This window comes from Protopterus annectens, chromosome 2.part1 (genome assembly GCF_019279795.1).
Source record: "Protopterus annectens isolate FY-2018-M chromosome 2.part1, PAN1.0, whole genome shotgun sequence".
NCBI classification, from domain to species: Eukaryota; Metazoa; Chordata; order Ceratodontiformes; family Protopteridae; genus Protopterus; species Protopterus annectens.
Genome location: NC_056729.1, coordinates 1,447,573,182 through 1,447,590,121, shown reverse-complemented (window position 1 = coordinate 1,447,590,121; position 16,940 = coordinate 1,447,573,182). Strand labels below are relative to the sequence as shown.

General features: G+C 43.1%; 1 protein-coding gene across 4 annotated transcripts in view; it reads right to left on the bottom strand.

Moving 5' to 3' along the window:
- HTT (huntingtin) overlaps window positions 1-16,940 on the bottom strand; it is a 4,811,037-nt gene that overhangs the window by 124,285 nt on the left and 4,669,812 nt on the right. For all 4 annotated transcript variants that reach the window (XM_044062924.1, XM_044062926.1, XM_044062925.1 and 1 more), the window contains one exon: window positions 4,544-4,649. In XM_044062924.1, the coding sequence (XP_043918859.1) occupies window positions 4,544-4,649 (106 nt within the window). The remainder of the gene's footprint in view (window positions 1-4,543; window positions 4,650-16,940) is intronic.

Below are 16,940 nucleotides of genomic sequence, written 5' to 3'. Positions count from 1 at the left end.
CTTACTGTTCCTCTGAAAATGGAACAGTCTCTGCAGTTTTTCTAAGCTGCAGAGTCTGGGCTTGTTCCATGAGCTCTGCTGATAAGCAGTTGTCTGCCAGAGGTGCTTTTTTCTGGGGAAAGATCAGTATTTTCCAACCGAGAATGACCATGTCTAGAAGCCCTGACCCTCTGTGATGATTCACCATACTGGGGTAAACTTGGAGAATTGCCCCCACAGGAAGTCCCAAATTAAAGTCAGGACTGCATTGGAGTGGCCACTGGGTTCCCCTTCTTGGATAAAACATTGAGAACCATAGAGGACAGAACTGTATAATGCTTAAGAGATTTCCATGGATGGTGTGGAGGTCTCTTTGTAAAAGTGGAAGAAAAAGAAGAGAGAAGCATAGAGATCCTCCATAGAACAAAGGGCCCATTTTCTCATCAGGAGATAAATGAACAGGTCTGGAGTGTGTTACTTGAACAACAAGTCCTGCCAAAAATGTTAAAGCAAGGCTTCTTATTTCTGAGATTTTCCTTCAGTGTGGATGCCAATGTTTTCCAAGAAAAAAACAAATTGGTATTTCTTTGATGTGGTAGAGCAAGGGCTTGAGATCAATCTAAACTCTTCCAAGGGAGGCCTTATCTTGAGGTTAGGAGATGGAATGGATGGGCTAACTGTCCTAGTCTACCTTGGAGACAACAGCTTCAGTCTCTTCAGATTCAAAAGAAGTGCTATAGTGCTAGGAAGGAAGTGATACTGTACTAGGAAGTACTACACTCCCTCACTATCAATTACTGTACATTAGTGCATGACATTGTATGAAGGCAACTATATGACCAACCCGCACCAGGTGTCTGGGATTCTCAGAACTAGCACTTGACTGAAAGCAATCACTGGGAAGAGGGAAGTGCTGGCAGCAGAGTGCATTTCAGACCAAACCCTATAAGCACGTGAAACTAACCTCCAACTCAAGTTCCCCTCCAATATCAAACACATGCTTCCTGTGGACCCTTCTCAAACGGGCCTGGAAAGGAGATGGCAATGCCTGGAGGAGAAATTTGGTCCTGACTACTGCTAACCACTGACATAGTAACCAATCCAGGGCTGGGAGAAGTAAGAAACTTGGGATGCACTCCCAAATGTGGGTCTCATCCCCATTCCCTCATCTTCAAAGCACAGGACAGCTCTGGGTTTGTGTCCCTTCTAGCAAAGTAAGACCATAGACATTGCAGGGAAGGGGGGAGGGTTGTTGAATACCACACATAATTTGAGGATGCCCAAGTTTCAACCTGCTTGCTCTTCAACTGTTTGTCCTTGTGGCAATGCTATGACTTATGCCCATGACTATGTGGGGAATACTCTTATCAGTCCCAAAGTACAAAGCTGTCAATAGCCACCATCTTTTTTTAGAAATGAAATAGGTCAAAACCTTCTTTTTCATCTTTTGAGTGGCAGACTTCTGGCACATTTAACAGCTATCAACATTCTAATCCTCGTTACAACAGTAAAAGCAATGCCTGGTTCTGACAGTTAACTTCAATGTACATGTGGAAGGAATGTGCTCATGTTGAAGTGTATAAATGCTACACTTTGCTGGAGATAGCAAGGAAAGAGATGAGAAATGTGCAAGCAGCCCTGCACATTGGTGTAGACATGCAGATTATACAAAATATAGGATCTTAAACTAAAAAAATGCTTAACTATGACAGTGGAAAAGAAGAACTTAGCTAAGGATTCATCATACAAGTTCCCTGATGTTAGATTTACAACTATACAAATTTATTTTAACAGCAAACCCTTAGAGTTATGAGTTACTTAAAAAACATCAGACTGCAGTTACTGTACTATTTGCAAGTAACTAACTGCTGACAACTGAGAGGCATTCTGTACTTATAAACCAATAAAGATGACAGCATGATGTATATAACAGATCCTTAGCAAGTCACTGGCCTTTAACAATGATAGCCAGAAATGGTGGAAATCATCCTTGATGACCATTTCCATAAAGAAACACTCTACTCCCCATCAGACTGAAATGTCTGTGTCGTACAAGACAAGGTCTTAAAAGAAATAGTTTATATGAGCAACATCTGAAGTTTGTTTGTTTTTTATTGGGTACGCACCAAGTCATAACTCTCTACCTCTTTGAGCAAGAAATCTGGACAAAGCCTAAAATAATGTGCAAAGGCCCATAAAATAGGGACAGATTTTAAGTATTGCTCTTATAAAGTTAGAAAGTTGCTAGAATAACAAGATTTGTGTTGGTGTGTATCTTCTGAAGGATATAAATTCTGCAACTCAAAAGTATCTAATTGTCATGACTTTAATCATCAGTGATTTCCCAGAAAACCACAAATTTATGAGGAAAAGATCAAGGGCATGAGGTAAAAATCTGGACTTTCTGTGTAAATCTGGATTACTGAGAGTTATGTATCAAGACATTCTTTGAAATGTCAGGGGTTAATTAAACAATGACTATTCTCACGTTTCTGTGGACTATTAAATTACCCATTACCAAAAACAACACAGAAGTCTACTGACACAGCATGACTGCTCTGAAAGCGAAAACTATGTCACAAGTCAATTCATAATTCAATAAAGGTGTCTGTAAAAAAAATACATAATGAAGGGTCCTCTGCTCAAATTTTAGAGATGCATCTTCCAAGAAAAAGGAACAATTTTAAACCAAGTGATACAAGGCAAAGTTGAAGCCATCAGCCTGCTTCTATCTAGAATTAAGTAAATGTCATATATAATTCCTGGAATGATACCACATTACATAAAACTGATGGTCGTAATGGTCGTCAAATGAGGGCAAAGACAAGAGGATGGTAATGGTCTTCAAATGAGGGTAAAGACAAGAGGATGGTAGCAGTCTTCAAATGAGGGCAAATAAAATCTTCTGCAATGGTTCAGTGGTATTACAGCACATCTGTTTTTAAATGTCATACTTGTTTTTCAAATGTCAAACCCTGCAGGTGAGAAATATTCTATGCCCCCCCCCCCCAAAAAAAAAATCCCCAGATTTGGTGTGATGAAGGTGGGGACCCAAGGTACATCAGGCTCAACATACTAACCTCTCCTCGTTTGAGACAATATATGAAAAATGGAACATTGAGGAAGGAATTCATCTTTTCTTCAGTGACAAGTGAACAAGGCTAAATATGAGTCAGCAAAACCCAATGGCAACACTGCAAAGTCTGCAGCCGAATGAATGACTTGACACAAGGTACTTCTGAAGAACTACAAAGATCCACATATTAAGTACTGCCTTACCCTCATGGCCTGTACCTGTGATTCTACATTTCTGTATTCTACACATTACTTCAAAAATTCTAAAATTTATACGATGATGGGCTGGATGAGTGAGTGAAATAACTTCCTGGATTGCAATGCTAAACAGGACGTTACAGTGTCCTCAAAAAGAATCTATATGCTGAGTTAAGTCTGCTACTGCAGAACTCGCCTTACCAATATCATTTCACTCCATATAAAGGTTTTATTAACCTGAATACTTGGAAGGTAAAGGTAAAATTTACACAAGGAATATAATTAAGGATTGTATAGATAATGCAGTCAATAAATGTGGAAACTTAAATGTATGGATGCAGAAAAAGTAATATATCTAATTAAAAAAAAATAGAAAGTTAAGATGCAAACACAAAATTATGCAACTTTGAATCCCACATGAATTTTTGTCCTGCAACAAAGGGAACTTGACATATTCAATAGAATTAAAAATCTGATTTCTTAAGACTAGGCATTTGCAACAGCTGGAACACCCACAGAGGTTCCTTAGCAGGAGAATCAACGGAATTCAACAATTATGCTACACAGATCACCTTAAGGTCCTATCTCTATACTCAGTCGTCTATGAGTTACTGAGAGGTGATTTATGCCTGGCATATAAGGCATCCTCTAATCCAACCCTGATGAATATTTTGCACATTCTTAAAACGAACAGCACTAAAAACACTAGATCCAAGAATTTAAATTTTGCCTGCAACATAAATACAACAGGCTGGTGAGACAGATGTGTCTCTCAAAGGCTCTCTGTGTTATGGAACAGGCTCCTCATGTATGTGAAGCAGAGTTCATCCCTGATCCTAGTCAAATATAACCTTGACCATTAGAAGAGAAATCATAAATTCAACACTGGCCTGGTTCCCATGTCTCTAGTGGATAGATGCTGCCTGTTAAGTAAAATATTACCTAACATAAACCCCCACAAAGCCTTTAGCCACCTACAAACTAACATGCACCTCCTAAAAGACACCCAAAGTACACGGGGACACAATTATACTGGGTTGCATGGCTACGCTTACAAAGGCCCTGGAGGTTCTTAGTCTATTTTATACCTATGAACAAAGACTTTTATGCATCTGTGACAGAAAATGATACCTGGAAGTAGTGCAAGCAGACTGCTGTATTCACCTTTCCTGAAGTAACAAATGCCCCTTTAAAGTCAACTGCAGGTCACATTATATGAACACAGAGAAGTACACTTTCCTGACTTGTCAAACAAAACAGACACTTGTTCCATACAGTACACTTTGCTGACCTGTCAAACAAAACAGATACTCGTTCCATAGCTACAATAACAGACTCGGTGTCTGGCGCTGTAGGATCAGATTCTGATGTCCTCCCAGGACTGATTTTCTCTTTACCTAAAAAAACAGACAAACAGATGCATAAGTAAAATAACATTTTATACAGGACTGAGACAGAAAATCTGTCCTATAGTAACACCAGATTACTAAAGCTTCTCAGCCACTAACCTAATCTTGCATGAATTCCTGCTACCATCAGATCTGACAGTAATGTCTTTATGATAGTTTTTAGTGGGAAGACTGCCCATTCCAAAATCTATTCTACTAAGGTCAAATAATATCATGTAAAGTCAGGGGCCAGCTCTCCCACTCATAACTGCTCTGAGGAGACAAAATACTGGAAAAATATTTGAGGGAGAGACCATCTTCTGCTGAATTGACTCACACAACCAAATTTCAAATAACAGCATGGACACCTGCAGAAGCTACCACTGGGCCAGGATAGAAATGATGAAATTTGGACTGCTTTCTTTTTCTTGGGGGAGGGTTGAAGTCCCAGTGGAGACTAAGACTCACATGGGGTGTGCAGTCTATAAGGGGGCAGGGCCAAGTGATAACACTGCAATCTGGGGTACTGATGTACATCTTGAAGGCTCATTACACACCAACCTCCTTGGGCATAACTGTACACATGCAAAAAAGCTAGGGCTTACTAAGAATACTCCAATATCTCAGCACTGGGATAACTCCCACTCACAGCTAGCTCAGTATATGCCTGCTGATATGAACATGCTATAAGGTTCGCACCTCTGGGTGGGATGAACTGGCTGCTACACTGGCCACTGGTGCAGAGAGCCCTAGGAAAAACAAAAGTTGTAGACATCATATATAAAGCAGCAGAACCTGTAAATTCCCAGGATAAGGTAGAGGGATAAACTGCCTAGTGACTGAGAAGATCTTATGTTATGGCATTTACCTATCTCGCCTGTATTATGAAGGACATTCCCAGTCATTAAGCAATTTTGTGTGACACTACTACTAAGCAAATGGATTTTCTTAAAGTATAAACAATGAAACTGTAAATAATATGACTTTGAAGGACTGCTCCACAGCAGTGAGCTCGGTCTCTTATCTGTGTGAATTGCGCATTGCTGGATTGGCTTATTCTTTTGTTAAGGCCCACTTAACACTATCTCTGCTTCTCTGCCTTTATCTTCTCCTTTAGCTTTGAAGCTAAACAATTCCTAAAAGGCTTCCTTCATATTGGGTCTCCCAGAAAGCCTGTTCCTCCTCTCTGGGATCTTAATTTTGCTTTGGAAAAATTGACCCAGACTCCTTTTGAGCCTGCAGCTTCAACCTCCTTGCAAAATTGCTCATGAAAGACTGTACTTTTGTTAGCCCTTACTTCAGCCAGACAGGTGTCTGAGCTTCAAGCCCTTATGGCTTGTCCTCCTTTTTTTGGTGTTTCATAAGGACAGGGTGTTTTTGCATACTAATCCTTTTTTTATGACCAAGGTGGTGAATGACTTGTCCCTTAATCAGTCTACTCATTTGCACACTTTTGTACCTTTTCCACCATCTGCCAGTGAGAGGGTGCTGTACAAGTTGTACGTGCATAGACAACTCGGATTTCACTTGGATAAGAAAGACTTTTCGTAAATCTGATCAGCTCTTTGTTTCCTTTCATCCTAGGTCCTTAGGATTGGTTGTGTCCAAACTATTTCTTCTTGGATTTTTAAAGCCATTTCTTTTTGTTATTCCTTTCATCGTAAGAGCCTTTCTTCTTATTTATATTTTTATTTATTTCAGTTTGATTACCGGGGAAGTCCACTGGGCCAAGAAGAACCCATTTTCAATGGAGGCCCGGGGAGAAAATCTCCAAAGGCAGTACAACCAATACAATGTATGAGAAGAATACAAAAGAAAGTCCACACAGCAAGAAAACATAGCAAGACACTGCAAATGCAAATTTACAATAGAATGTACACGCAGTAAGAACATTGTAAATGCAAATTTACAATAGAATGTATACACAGCAAGAATTCAAAGAAGAACACAGCAAATGCTAAAGAAAAAACAACAGCAAAAGATAAAAATAACAGAATTTTTTTTTTTTTTTTTTTTTTTTATAGATTTGCTAACTTTTCAATATTTTCATCCATACAGTGAAGTTAGAGCCAGCTAAATCATAGCTAGAATTACAGTACATAAAGGTGCAGGAGTATAGGGGCTTAGTCTACAGGAACCTTGGGATTATGGATTATGTTGGGTGAAAGCAAGAACATTTCCATTTTGAAGATAGGTGTAAGAAAAGTGGGTTTTAAAGTAATCTGGGTTAGGTATGGTTCTAAGAGAAGGAGGGAGAGAGTTCCATTTCCTACCTAGAGAGAAGGATAGTAGTTGTTGGCCAGCAGGATGTTTAGGTCTGGGGATGGAGATTAGATTTTGGTGTTCAGATCTTAAAGATCGGTTGGGGATGTAAGGGGGAAGATGTTGGATAGAGCAGGGCATTTTTCTGGGTAGAATATTAATTTATGAGTGGTTGTTAGTTGGAGATAGTCAAGGTGGTTTGGGAGTTCTAGCCAGTTTAAAGATTGAAGGGAGAGGCAGTGGTGGGTTGAGTTTTTGGATTTAGTGGTGAATTTAGAGATTTTATTACAGCAAGCTTCAAGTTTAGAAGAGAGGGAGGCAAACAGATTAGTTAGAAGAGGGGCGCCACAAAGTAGAGAGGGATGGAGGAAGCAGGTAGTCAAGGTTTGCCTAGAGGATTTTGAAAGGAATAGATTATTCCTGTAGAGCATGCCTAGTTTTTGGTGGGGTTTTTTTTATGTTTTGTTGAATGTGGAGGTCGAATTTAAGGCGTTCGTCAATGGTTATGCCAAGGAGTTTAGCATAGGGCACCACTTCTATAGGAGTGTTAGTTTGGTTGAGGATGTTGAAAGTGTTTTTGTCCAAGGAAGAAGCCTTGGAAGGGAGGAAAATTAGTATTTTGGATTTACTGGAGTTGAGGGAGAGATGGTTTTGGTGCATCCAGTTTTCTGTAGTGGAAAAAGCTGTTTGAAGCTGTTCTTCTGTTAAGGCTCATTCTACTAGAGCTGTGACTTCTTCTAGTGCTTTTTTAAAGGGTTTGGATACTAACTCTATTCTTGAAGCAGCTTCCTGGACTTCTGTACATACATTTACCAAGCACTACAAGTTGGATGGAATTTTTGGAGCTAGAGCTGGTTTTGCTAGGCCCATCCTTCATGGCTTCATAGAGAGCTCTGCTGGTTATCCCTCCTCCTCTCTTCTTCCTGAGCTTTGGCACTCTCCCTACTGTAATGAATACTGCAACAGTGAAATGGAAGGACATAGTACAGTTGTGTAAAATCTTACCATAATGGTAGACGTCCTTTCTCTTCACTGTTGCAGTATTCACTCCCTCCCTCCGCCCACTGGTCTATTCCTCTTCTGGATGTACTGATTACCTCTCTTTCCCTTGGATTAGATTTCCTTTTGTGGCTCTCAGTTCTGAGGATGGTATTTCCAGATGTCACCTTTATGCCCTACTCTACGCGGGGATCATACATGTGGTGTACAGCATACCTTAAAGCAACCTAAAGGCTTTGGTATACTGGTGGATGTCGGGCCACCTTTGGCAGGGGATCCCTATTGTAATGAATTCTGCAACAGTGAAGAGAAGGATATCTACAGTTATGGTAAGATTTTACACAGCTGTACTTCCACCCAAAGTACCTATAGAAATTTCTTTAAGACAAACTATCTACTTCTAAGTGATACATTGACAAGCTTCAAATCCCCACCAAACCCAGTTAACTGAATAAGCAGAAATGTACACCATCACTCTATACCAGCATGTCAACAGCTGTCCACAGAAGCTAAATAAGCAGACTGCAGTGCTCAGAAAATATATAAGCCACAGACTAAACAGCTGCAGTATAGATCTGAAATGACAGCAGATTGCCCATTGTTAAGCAGACTGCAGAAAAATAAACCAGGAAAAAGTCTGTGATAAGAATATAACACTTCCGAAAATAGTGACTTGATCAATTCAGTATGAATCAATCGGAAACAGTTCTACCTTGTTTACTTTATACAAATGAGATAAAATGTTCCACATTCCAGAAGGGTTTAAAAAAGCTAAATGTTTTACATCTCTCCAAACACTTTGTTTCACCTAAGACATTTCTCAAATTAATGCAGGAACATGTACTACCTGGTTAATTATAATTGTAAGATACCCTTGAGAAAAATTTAATTGCGGTGAAAAAAGTCTTTAAATCATATCTGAAATCCCCAAATTCTCAACACTTAAGTGATAACAATGAAAAATAATAAAACTTTCCTTAACAGGAATGTAATTCTACATAAGGTTAGAAATTCAAACTGTGGTACTGTCAAGCACAGAGGAACACAATTCAGGTCCCAAGTACTTGTTGGGCCAGAATAGGGAGGCTTTAGATGTACAAACCCTTCTCAGATAGATGCAAACAATCCCTAAATTCACCAATAAAATGTTTTACCTGGAAATTCTTCATGGAAGGCTAACAACAGATTATATTTAACTGCAAACTATCTTTCAATATGGACAGTAGGTTGTCTCACTAACACCTAAATTTCCTTTCCAGTTTGTTTCCATTTGTTGCTAACAGCTCCTTAGAGTGTCAAGACACTGGCTGACGTAGCTTAACTCATTTGCATCTAAAACAACTTTTTTCATTTAGTACACATAGCACCTTATGGTGTCCTGATACTTTTGGGGGCTGGTGTCCTTAACTTAATAACATACCAATTAGTAATAGACAGAGCATGAAAGGGCAAGGTGTATGTCACAAAACACATATGTCAACATAGAACATATTATAAAGGAAATATTGCTATCTGTGAGTAGTCATTAGAATTAAGAATTATTTCTACATTCACAATAGTATTGTCAAACCAAGTAACTTACAAACTACTACATGAAATCAGATGAAACCTTAGATGATGTTTGCAGTATAACCACTACAAGACATCAGATGAAACCTTAGACAATGTTTGTAGTATAAGATGTGCAGCCTGAGTGATCGTGAATAAGAAGTTATGTACCTACCATAACGTTCCATGTTAGTTGTCTTCTTCTCGCCTTCTTTCTTACTGGTTGGGTTCGGAGCCGATCCTCGGCTCCGACTCGGCCATCTACTAAAGCTCATGAACTATTTACTGGCTCGAGGCCTCCCCTTATCCCACAATGCTTGGCGCTAGATACCCAGATCTCGTTTGGCAGAGCTAACACCATAGAAATAAATTTTAAGGACACCTGTCCAAACTACAAGGTTTACCTACAGTACTAAAACAGAGGACGACGTAACCCAGACAAGACTCAGCCAGAGGAAGAAGGCCTCAAAATGGGACTCTTTTCGGTCTTGTCCAGGCTAGGGGGATGGATGGTGGGACGCAAGAAAGAAGGTGAGAAGAAGACAACTAACATGGAACGTTATGGTAGGTATATAACTTCTTAATGTTAAGTTGTCTATCTCGCCTTCATTCTTGCTGGTTGGGACAGCGTCCCTAGCACCTTAGTCCTGGGTGGCTCATCGGAACAGACTCTTGAGCACAGTGGAACCAAAATCAGCTCTACTCCTAGAGGCCATATCCAACTTATAATGTGAAATGAAGGCATGAGGAGTGGCCCATGTGGCTGCAGCACAAATAGATTCCATTGGTAGTCTAGCTTGAAAAGCTACCGAAGTAGCTAACGCTCTGGTGGAATGACCTTTAGGTTTAGTAGGGAGTTCTTTATGTCTCAGCTGATAAATCAAAGTAATAATAGAGGACAACCACCTGGATAAGGTTACTTTAGAAACTGGCAGGCCCTGTTTGCCCTCAGCATAGGACAGGAAGAGTTCGTCTGATTTTCTTGTTTGCTTAGTCCTATCCAAATAAAAACATAATTGCCTATGAACGTCCAATTGGTGTAACTTTTGTTCAGCTTTGTTCGAATCGTTAGGAAAAAAGACAGGTAGATCAATAGCCTGATTCAGGTTTGTTTCAGAAGGTATCTTGGGCAGAAAAGAAGGATTAGTCCTGAGTCAAACTCTATCCTTGTGAAACACAAGGTAAGGAGGACAAATACAGAGGGCTTGAAGTTCCGAAACTCTCCTAGCTGAGGTGATGGCTACTAAAAAGACAGTCTTCCAGGAGAGTAATTTTAAGGAACAGGAAGCCGCAGGTTCAAAAGGAGGGCGAATCAAGGATGCTAATATCAAATTTAAATCCCACAGAGGCGGGGGATCTCTGACCGGGGGCCTAAGCAAAATAGTCCCTTTAAGAAAGGCCTTGCAAAGTTTGTGGGACATGATGCTGGTTTCTGACAGGCCAGCGTGGAAATTTGCGATAGCAGCTAATTGGACCCTAATGGTGGCAGACGGGGAACCAGCTTGAAAAAGTTCTGCTAAAAAATCTAGAACGTGATGGACAGGGGCTGTAAAGGGGGCTATATTCCTAGCCTCTGCCCAGAAAGAGAAACGTTTCCACTTACTAGCATAAGTCTTCCTGGTGGTAGATTTGTGCGAAGAAAGGAGGATTTCATGCACCGGCTGACAAATATGTGGAAGCCTGGCTAAGGTTGGAAGTGAAGCAACCAAGCTGTGAGGATGAGAGACTGAAGGGATTAGTGCAGCCCGCCCGACTGATGGACCAAAAGGTCTGGCACTGGGTCCAGATTCCACGGCTGCTCCAGCAGATGACGATGCAGGAATGGGAACCAAATTTGTCGAGGCCAGTAAGGGGCAATGAGGATCATCCTGGATCCCAATGCGGTCGCCTTCTGAATTAGTTTGGGAATTAGGGGAAAAGGTGGAAATGCATACAGAAGACCCGGGGGCCAATCGTGAACTAGAGCGTCTCTGGGGGAGTGGCCGGGTTGGGGGAAGAGAGTGAAGAAATCGTCGCATTTGCTGTTGAGAGGAATTGCGAAAAAGTCGCAGCAAGGTTGACCCCATCTGCGGAAAATTTTGTCTGCTACTGACTGATTGAGAGACCACTCGTGAGGCATGAGAATAGCTCTGCTTAGCCTGTCCGCTATGGCATTGGACTTCCCGGGGATGTGCGTTGCTATCAGAAAACGTTGAGAGGAGATCGCCCACTGCCAGAGTCTGAGTGCTTCTCAACATAAGGGATAAGACTTTGTTCCGCCCTGCTTGTTGATGTACCACACTACAGACATATTGTCTGTTTGAATTGCAATAGTCCCGGTAGGTAGAGAGTCCTGAAGAGCTTGCAACGCTAAAAGCACCACTCTCATCTCCAAGATGTTTATGTGCAGGTGGTACTCCAGAGGTTGCCAAGTGCCCTGGACAGTCCTGCCCTGAAAATGCCCCCCCCCCCCCACACGATCAGGGAGGCATCCGTGGTCACCGTGGCAACAGGAGGAGGAAGAACAAATGGTCTGCCCTGGAGTACTAGAGGGGAGACCATCCACCAAGCCAGGTGGTCTTTGCATGATTGAGTGATTATTATGTTGTGAGACATTGGAAGTTGTTGAAAAGACCATTGGGTAAAGAGCATCCACTGAAGAATCCGCATGTGAAAATGAGCCAGGGGAACTAGTATGATTGCTGCTGCCATGAGACCCAAAGTTTTAAGTACAAATCTGGCCTGAATCCTCTTGCACTGAAGTAAGACCTGCACATGTCGGCGAATGTCTGACACTCTGTCTAGAGGAAGATTTGCAGACAGCTCTTTTGTATTTAATCTTGCGCCTATAAAGGTTATAGACTGACAAGGCGACAATGCAGACTTTTAGAAATTTATTGAGATACCTAGCCCGGAGCACGTATGAATGGTATAATCCCTGGCTTGCAGTAGCTGATGCCTGGTGGAAGCAGTAAGGAGCCAGTCGTCTAGATATGGAAACACCTGGAATCCAAGCCATCTCAGGTGAGCCGCAACCACTGCCATGCATTTGGTGAACACCCTGGGGGCTGTGGTGAGACCAAAGGGCAGGGCTCTGAATTGATAGTGACTGGCTCCCAGCCGGAAGCGGAGAAACCTTCTGGAGCACCTGTCCATTTTGATATGGTAGTACGCATCCTGAAGGTCTATGGAGCACATCCAGTTGTCCTGACCCAAAAAGGGTAGAATGGACTGAAGCGTGACCATCCGGAACTTCGTTCTTTGAACAGATTTGTTTAACCTGCTGAGATCCAAAATGGGTCTCCAGTCCCCTGTCTTTTTTGGTACCAAAAAGAACTTGGAGTAAATTCCGGATCTTTGCTGGTCTGCTGGGACTGGCTGGATGGCCCTTTTTTCTAGCAGTTTTGAAATTTCTGGCACTGCTTGTTCCCTTAGACCAGGTGGAACATCTGGAAGGGACTTGGTTGTTTGTACAGGGGTGTTGACAAAGGGGATTTTGTAACCCTCGGATATAATAGACCGTACCCATTTGTCTTGTGTGAGGAGTTGCCAGGCTTCTGGGTACATTGACAATCTTCCCCTGACTGCCTCCAAAGGTGGACAGTCGGGCAGCCCCTCAGGGGTGCTGAAAGGGTTTGTCAGAGAAAGATTCTCTGCTACCCTGATTTTGCGGACCCCCTTTGCCCCTCGGGCGGCATCTATTATTGTTCCCTCCCCCTGTCCCTGGAGGGAAACTCGCCACGTGTGTCAGGCATGACTCCCTGGGGTTTCCGAAACCACATTTTCCCACTCTTCTGACCCTTAGGGTATGGTCTAGAAGGAGTAGAAAAATGGACTCCCACGGCAGAGAGAGTCTTGCCTTCCTGCTCACACCTGGTAAGGGTATCCTTCACCTGTGGCCCAAACAGAGCCGAACCATTGAAGGCGGTATTGGTGAAGGACGCCTTAAAGGGGTCAGCAAAGTTACATAACCACATCCAGGCATGTCTTCTCAAAGCCACGCCTGTACCTGCGGCCCTACTCGCCCCATCGGCTGCATAAGAAATGAGCCGCATGGAGGAGTTGATGATAGAGTTAAGGGTCGCCAGCTGGGAGTTAATCTTATCCTGAGCCCCCGCAGCTGATGGATCCTAAAGGGTATCACCCAGTTCCATCATAAGATCCCTTTGAAGGCGGGTGAAATGGCACAGATAATTCAGTGACCGCATGGAAAAGGTCGCTGAGGAAAACATCCGCTTCTCGTACCTGTCCATTGTCCTAGACTCTTTATTAGGTGGATGGACAGGCACCAAAGGGTCAGCCAACTCCTTCTTAGTGGCTGCTGCCACCACCATGGCATCAACAGGGACACCTTTTGTCAAATATTGTTTGTTGGGTGGGGCTGTAATGAAATGAGTTGGCCTGCGGGGAGTTGGTTCCACTGTGTCCGGGGCTGACCACGCCCTTCGAGCCACTACTTCCATGAGCGGGTCGAAGGGTGGAGACACCCAGGAGTTGGAAGGGCGAGAACCAAATGCGTCCAGGTATACCGACTCGTCCTCGGAAGGGTTAAGGGCAGTCCAGTTCCCCCTCTGCTTAAGGATCTCTAGGATGTCTGAAAAAGAGACATCCTCAGAGGGGGATCTTAGGGACCCTTCCGAATCCTCCAAGTCGGTATCAGACGTGACTGACTCGGGGGAGTCGACATGTTTCCTCTTACATTTTCTCTTCTGAGGGGGCTCCTCTGAATGATCAGAGGAGGCCTCGGAAGAGGAAGATATGCCCAATGGGGCAACCTGGAGCATCTGTTCTCCATGCTTGGGGTCAGGAGGGTGGACAGAGACCGATGCAGGCACCATGGGGGGAGGAGCCGAAGGGGCCAATCGAGGACCCGACTCAGGAGTCAGTATGCTCCTCATGACCTCGAAGGCGCCCCCATCAGGCAGAGCAGAGGGTCCCCGCTCCGAAGAGACGTGAACCCCTCCCGGCACCGAGAGGGACGGCTCTGAGGCCGATGGGGCCGAGCTCACCTGCGCCGAAGCCCCAAGAGGGAGAACGGGGTCGGACAAGGGTCCGATGCCACTCACCCCCTCGGAGCCGACGAGGGAGTCCCGGCGCTGAGATCCCTCCAAGTAAGGAACCAATGAAGAGATCGGAGCCAACAAAGGAGCCGAAAGATGTGGTATCGGCTCTGACATTTCCAAGATTCGAGCCCCAACCAGCTCCGGCTCCGAACACAAAAAGGGAGTCGGAGGAGCAACCGCTGAAGACACCGGGACAGCCACAGTCTGTTGAGAAGGGCTGGTTAACATTTTGGCCAGGGCCTGCGATTTAAGGAGTCTACTGACCACCCTCTCCAAGTCATGATCGGATAACCTGGAGGACCGAGAGGAGTGGGACCTATGGCTTCGTTCCGACTGAAGCAACGGAGACCTCGGAGCCGAACGAACCGATTCTAGGGAAGGGGACCTAGAACGTTTTCAGCCCAATGACGGTTCCGACACTAAAGTCAGAGCCGATTGAGGTCTAGGGATGTCAGCTCCAGCTGGAGCCGAAGAGGAGGCAGATGCTCCGCCTGGCGACGGCTCCGAACTGGGAGCTGACGGCTTGGCGGGCTTTGAGGATTTTCCCGACTGAGGCTTCACCGGGGATCCCTCTGGCTTAAGTAAGCCTCTCAAAATAAGCTTGTTCCTACGCTCCTGCAGGACTCTCGGGCTGAAGGCATGACAGACCGAGCAGGAGTCCTGCAGGTGTAGGGAACCCAAGCAATAAACACAAGAAGTGTGACCATCTGTCAGAGACATCTTCTGACAGCACGAGTCACACTTCTTGAAGCCTGAAACTTTAGTATCCTTGGACATACTGGCCCGGGGATACTAAAGAGAGAAAAATTAAACTAGTGCTTAAACAAGGCACACAGAAAACACTCACACACCCGCACTAGTTAAGCTAACAATAATAACCACAAAAAAATATCACACACACTTAACAACTATCCTTAATAAAAATATACAAATACTGCAAGGCTAAACACTACTCCTATAGGTACAACAAGGGTGGGGTTAGCCACTAATAGAGAGAAACAAGGGGGGGGGGATGAACAGAAACTCTCTAACAGAAAACGAGTTTCCTTAGTGGGACAAACTAGGGGATACACAGTCTAACTACACTACAAGGGAAAGACAATCTATATCTAAGAAAAATACAAGGTAAATATTAGCTAGTAATACAAAAAAAAAGGATTAATACAACCTGAGCCAGTAAAAGCGCAACCTCGTAGCTGAAGCGGGAAACGAGATCTAGGTATCTAGCGCCAAGCATTGTGGGATAAGGGGAGGCCTCGAGCCAGTAAATAGCTCTCAAGCTTTAGTAGATGGCCGGGTCGGAACAGAGGATCGGCTCCGAACCCAACCAGCAAGAATGAAGGCGAGATAGACAACTTAACATTGTTGTTTACACTTTATGTAAACAGACAATTTTCATAATTCTGTAAATATCCAAAAAGATACAAAGTACTTAAAATGGATCTATATTACATGATCAAGTTTCAAAATTTCAAATCTGATATGGTCGACACCATATAATCTAAGTTCCGAAACGTCGAAAATGTAATAAAACACAACTTAGAAAAACAAACCATTTAAACGCTCCAAGCAGGGGGGCAAGCCCCTCCTGCACCCCCCGCTACTTAAATATACCAACTCTTGAGATCGCACTACAATGCAGAAAAGGGAAGTCGTCCCTTTCCGCGCTGTACAGAGATCTCTGTAAAAAGATTCAAAGTTTCAAAACTTCGATCATATGGTGTTGACCATGTCAGATTCAAAGTTTTGAAACTTCAATCTTCTGATACAGACACCTTAGAATAAAAGGTTTTGGAAATCTGCGACTGAAAACAAGCAATCTGAAAGGTACTGCTTGCACTTATTTATATTTGTTTACGAGGGTAGTGCACTTTTCTCAGTAGACCATTTGCAGGCACAGTCTAGGTGAACAGGATGACATAAGAAATAAGCAAAACATTTATAGGTATAAGGATATGCTAAAAGCAAACATATATATTTACAGATGCAAAAATATGCTATAACATTTAATTCACAAAGCAGTTAATGTCAAAACATGGATGGAAAATGGAATCATGCTTAGCAGAGGTTTATGGATAAGATGTAGCCAAAATGACTGAGATGGCTTATGCTACTGGGATAGCAGCATTTCATTAAGCAGAGAGGTATGAAGACATTAGAAGAGACAAGTGAGAATAGTTGCAAGAAAGGATATAGACAAGGAAAAGTTGAGAGAGGCATTCAGACGGAAGAAGAGTAGAAAGGAGGAGTGTGAGGCATGCAAAGAGAAAAGGGAAGTAAAATGAATGAGAGACTGTAAGGGGATAACAACATGAGACAAGGAAGGATAAATCAGGAATAAAGGGGTGTGAGAGAGAGCTGCAGGGTTCATGTAATGTGACACGAGTAAGTGCAGCTGCACATTGCTTTGGTGAAGAGGTGTTCCTTTAGCTGTTGTCTGAAGTCAGAA